This window comes from Equus quagga, chromosome 8 (assembly GCF_021613505.1).
Source record: "Equus quagga isolate Etosha38 chromosome 8, UCLA_HA_Equagga_1.0, whole genome shotgun sequence".
In the NCBI taxonomy this organism is placed as follows: domain Eukaryota; kingdom Metazoa; phylum Chordata; class Mammalia; order Perissodactyla; family Equidae; genus Equus; species Equus quagga.
This window is the reverse complement of record NC_060274.1, coordinates 131,039,084-131,043,664: the sequence shown is the minus strand read 5'-3', so window position 1 is coordinate 131,043,664 and position 4,581 is coordinate 131,039,084. Positions and strand designations below refer to the sequence as shown.

Here is a 4,581-nt window from a genome sequence, read left to right as displayed (position 1 = left end):
GCCGCCGCCGCTGCGGGGGGCCTGGCACTGGGGCTGCACCCCGGGGGCGCGCAGGGCGGCGCTGGCCTCCCGGCGCAGGCCGCGCTCTACGGCCACCCGGTCTACGGCTACTCGGCGGCGGCGGCGGCGGCTGCGCTGGCCGGCCAGCACCCGGCGCTCTCCTACTCGTACCCGCAGGTGCAGGGCGCGCACCCCGCGCACCCCGCCGACCCCATCAAGCTGGGCGCCGGCACCTTCCAGCTGGACCAGTGGCTGCGTGCGTCCACCGCGGGCATGATCCTGCCCAAGATGCCCGACTTTAACTGTGAGTACTGCGCCCGGGGAGGGAGGAAGAAATGGGGGAAGGGGAGTCCAGCCAGACGGTTCTCTCGCGCATCCTTGTCCACCTGGCCCCTCCTTCCCCTCGCTCTCTGCTCGGCGTGGGCTGGGAAAGCGTCGCGAGGCCGTGTTGGCTCGCCCCGGGCCTGCGAGGACTCGTGCGGGCTGCGCGGTGTGGCCGTGAGCTGTTAAAATGGCCACGCGCGGGCCTTGTCTTCCCTTCCTCTCTTAACGGGAAGGGGCAGCTGGAGGTGTGAGACTGAAATCTAATGATTAACCCGCAGGCTAGAGGAGAAGGAAGTGGTGGGGGAAGGCAAGCCAAAGAGCATCCTGAGTTAGGCGGGCCTGGGGATCAGGGGCACCGAAACCGGGGGCTTATCCCCAAGGAAACGGTATTGACGTGGGTCTCGCATTCTGGTTCTGGAGAGACCTCCGGACCCTCCCAGGTGAGGGAGAGATTCAGGGGCAATGAAGAGAAATGGGCTTCAAGAGGCCCAGAGCCCCAAGGGCAGGGCTCCTGCGACACCCTGGCTCTTTGCGGGGCTCTGACCTCCTCTGGAAGGGTGCTGGGTCCTGGGTGCCTGCCCCGGAGGCACGTGGCCTGACTTGAACCAAGCGATGGTGCGCTTCTTCAGGCACCTCATTGCAGGGACTCTAGGCAGCAGGTGACCAACCCTGAATCAGGGGCACCCGACACAGAGTGAGCCCTTCCCCAAGGAGGCAGCGAGGGAGGGCCGGTTACCCACAACCTGAGAGCTGCTCGGCTGTGGGCAGTGAGCTAGTCACCCAGGCGGGCCTCCTCGGAGGCCTGGGCCAGCTCGGGCTTTCCCGGCACCTGTGGGCGCAGGGGCTGGCACTCTCTAGAGTCTGTTCTCTGGTCTGCTCGCCCCACCTGAGCTCGGCTCAGAGGAAGATGCACAGGCTTTATGATTTCACCCGCAGAACACCCAAACAAAGAGACCCCATTGTTTCTGTCTGAGTGGATTTGTTTAGACTGGGGAGATGCAGGCATGGGACAGAAAAAAGCAAAAAAAGAACAGAAATAAACGCTTGCCAGAAATCAGATTCTCCTGCTAGAAGCCTTGGTTGTGACTAAACAGAGAAAAGCTGGGAGCTTGGAGTGCTGAGAAGTCACGGCCGGGTGAGAAAAATCCCAGCGTGGGCACTGTTTGCTTTCGGCCACCCCAGGCTTTTCGCCGCTCAGCTCCCAGAAGGCCCTAATGGCCACCCATCCCTTCCCATTGGAGAGTCAGCCCTCCTGGAACCCACTCCCAGAAAAGGGGAAGCTCAGGGTCACCTCTCAGTGTGGGGGCTGCAGCTTCAGACATACCTGAACCTGTTGATTCCGGGTCACCCAAACTCAGGGCACCTTTCGGGCCTGGCCCTGAGCCCAGCGAATGAACCTCTTCTGATGGAATGTCACCCCATGGACTTTTCATTATGACTTGCATTTCCCAGAGTCTTAGGTGCTTGGGCTCCCACGGGGGGGGGGGGGGAGGGCGCGGTCCTCGCACAAGCCTCCCCTGGGTGCTGGGTTCCTGGGCCACCACGTAGGTGCTTTCCCAAGCCTGCGTGGAGCCCAAGGTCGCTCAGAAAAATCAATTAAAGCCACATCCCTTTGCCAGCACGCTTGGCCCATCTTGGATTCTTAATCTTGACCTAAACGTGGCTGAATTAAAACCCAGCCAGCTCTAAGTTCAGAAAAGGAATCTGAACACCCAATCCTAGAGGGCCATAACAGTCAGGCCAGGATGCCGGAATGTGTTCTGCGAGTCCCTCCTCTGGTTGTTTCGCTTCCTTTAATTGGTTGTCTCTGCCGTTGGACAGCATTTCCCAAATGGTACTCTTGGAGCCAGTGTTTTAATTAAAGTTCTAATGTATTGTCAAGTTGGGAATTCTGGGCCTTGTTTAACTAAAGCAGGGGGCGTGGGCCTTCCCATAAAGCAAATTGCCCATCCCAGGGGAGCCTGAGCTGGTCAGCCGGCTGGCCTCCTTTCTTCCCTTTCTTTTATTGTCTAACACTTGTCGGGCTCCTGGGAAATCAAGGGAAGTCTCGTTTTGAGGTCATAAAATTCTCTGTGATGTAACCGTGTGAAATTATGTAAATAAAGCTGTGAGACCTCCTTGAACACAGAGAAAGCCGGATTCCCCCTCAGGACTAGGCCTTTAATTTGCGTAATGAAAACTGTCCTGGAAATGCTTCCAGCCTCCCCAGGCTTTGCCCCTCATACCCTGGGGGCGGGCGGGGTTGTAGAGAGAACAGCTTAAATGGGGTAGAGCGTCTGATGAATGCACTACTGAGGCCTGGGATTTGGCTCCTGCCTTCCTTCCCCCCTCTTTTTTCCTTTTTTTTCCCTTCTCCTTCTCCTTTTGTATTTACGGAGGTGGTGGTGGGAATCCTGCACCAGTTCCTCTTGCGGTGGGAAGAGCCAGGACCAGCTAGTGTTTCCCCAACCTGTTTGGACTTAGCCTGGGCTGGGGAAAGTGCAGTCAGGGGTGGGGAGGAGGTGCGCCATGCCCCCCTCCACTTCTTGCCTTCTGGCGACCTTCTCTGCACCAACGCACACCCAGCTGGAGAGGGGCCTGAGTGATAAACTCTCTTTAATCAGGACACCCAGGCCCAGTCTGAGATAAAAAGATTTGGTGCCATTAAATCGGGACCGTCTGGTTCCACCTGGCCTCTGGATCCTGGGCTCCCGGAGTCCTCTAGCCACACTGTTCCCCGGGGAGGGGGCGCTGACACTGAAGGAATAGCTGCGACTCTGCAGGGCCGGCGGGCAGCGTTGCCCAGCGGAAGCGGCGTGAGGGGGAGGGGTGGGGGTGAGGGTGGGCGGAGGACTGAGCCGGGCTGCGGCCTCACGCCCTCTCCGTCCCCAGCCCAGGCTCAGTCGAACCTCCTGGGGAAGTGCCGCCGGCCGCGCACGGCCTTCACCAGCCAGCAGCTGCTGGAGCTGGAGCACCAGTTCAAACTCAACAAGTACCTGTCGCGGCCCAAGCGCTTCGAGGTGGCCACCTCGCTGATGCTCACGGAGACGCAGGTGCGCTGCCCCCTCCGCGCCCCCCCCCCACCGGCCTCCCCGAGGACACTGTCCCCTCTGCACTCTTGACCCTCGGCCGTCCTGGCATCTGGAGCTGGCCTCTTAGACCTGTAGGGTGCGGGTTAACATCGGGGGAGAGCTCACGTGCCTCCGCCAGGGTTCACATACCCGCGGCCGGAGCGCGGACGCAGTAGGTCGGGGTAAAGTCCCGGAATGTGCATCTTAACGACCCTTCCCCCTATTCTGAAGCAGGTGGTCCCCAGGCCACATTCGAGAAATTTTCTTTCAGAAAGAGATGAGGGAACGTCTTGAGACTTAAGCTGCCCTAGCGGCCCTGGCGCTCTTCCGCAGACAGGGCGCGGCGAGCTGGCGTCCAGGCCGAGCTTCCTTGGAGCCCCCCTGCCGGACTCTGAGGGTCCTGACGCGCGCGGTGGGGGCTCCACCGCCCTGGAGCTTCTGAGATCCCACGGCGGGGGGCGGGGGCGGGAGCCGGGGACTCGGAGAGGGTAGAGGTGGCCGGTTTCTCACGCCCGCTTGTGCCGGCAGGTGAAGATCTGGTTCCAGAACCGGCGGATGAAGTGGAAACGCAGCAAAAAGGCCAAAGAGCAGGCGGCGCAGGAGGCCGAGAAGCAGAAGGGCGGCGGGGGCGCGTGCAAAGGCGGCGGCGCGGAGGACCAGGGGGACGAGGAGCTCCTGGGGCCGCCGGCGCCCGGGGACAAGGGCAGCGGACGCCGCCTGCGGAACTTGAGGGACAGTGACCCCGAGGAGGACGAGGACGACGACGACGAGGACCATTTCCCCTACAGCAACGGCGCCAGCACGCACGCCGCCTCCTCCGACTGCTCCTCCGGGGCCGACTCGCCGCCCCCGCGGCCCGGCCCCGGGCACCAGCCCCCGCCGCAGTAGGGGCCCCGCCGGCAGGTGCGCCCTGGTCGCCGCGGCTTCTGCGCGCGTCGCAGCCCCCCGTGGGCGCCCGGGTCCGACCCCCGGCCAGCGAGCGAGGCCAGCCAGGTCCGGGGCGCCCCACTCGGGCTCCAGCACCTGTCTGCTCTTCGGGGGACGGAGAGAGGGAGGCCCGGCGGGTTCACACGTGAACTCTTGTCCTTTTACATTTAATTTTGGCTCGTGTTGCGGCAGGTGTTTGTGAGAAGACCGACCACCACCCTCTTCCCGAGTCGGGGAGGCGGAAGCCCACAGTGTTACAGACCTCTGAAACTTGAAACCT

At 62.1% G+C, this 4,581-nt stretch overlaps 1 protein-coding gene across 1 annotated transcript in view; it reads left to right on the top strand.

Moving 5' to 3' along the window:
* MNX1 (motor neuron and pancreas homeobox 1) overlaps nt 1-4,262 on the top strand; it is a 4,939-nt gene extending 677 nt beyond the window's left edge. Inside the window, exons 2-4 of the mRNA XM_046668992.1 lie at nt 5-304; nt 3,196-3,356; nt 3,903-4,262. Coding sequence (XP_046524948.1) covers nt 5-304; nt 3,196-3,356; nt 3,903-4,262 — 821 coding nt within the window. The remainder of the gene's footprint in view (nt 1-4; nt 305-3,195; nt 3,357-3,902) is intronic.
* The last annotated feature ends 319 nt before the right edge of the window (nt 4,263-4,581 follow it).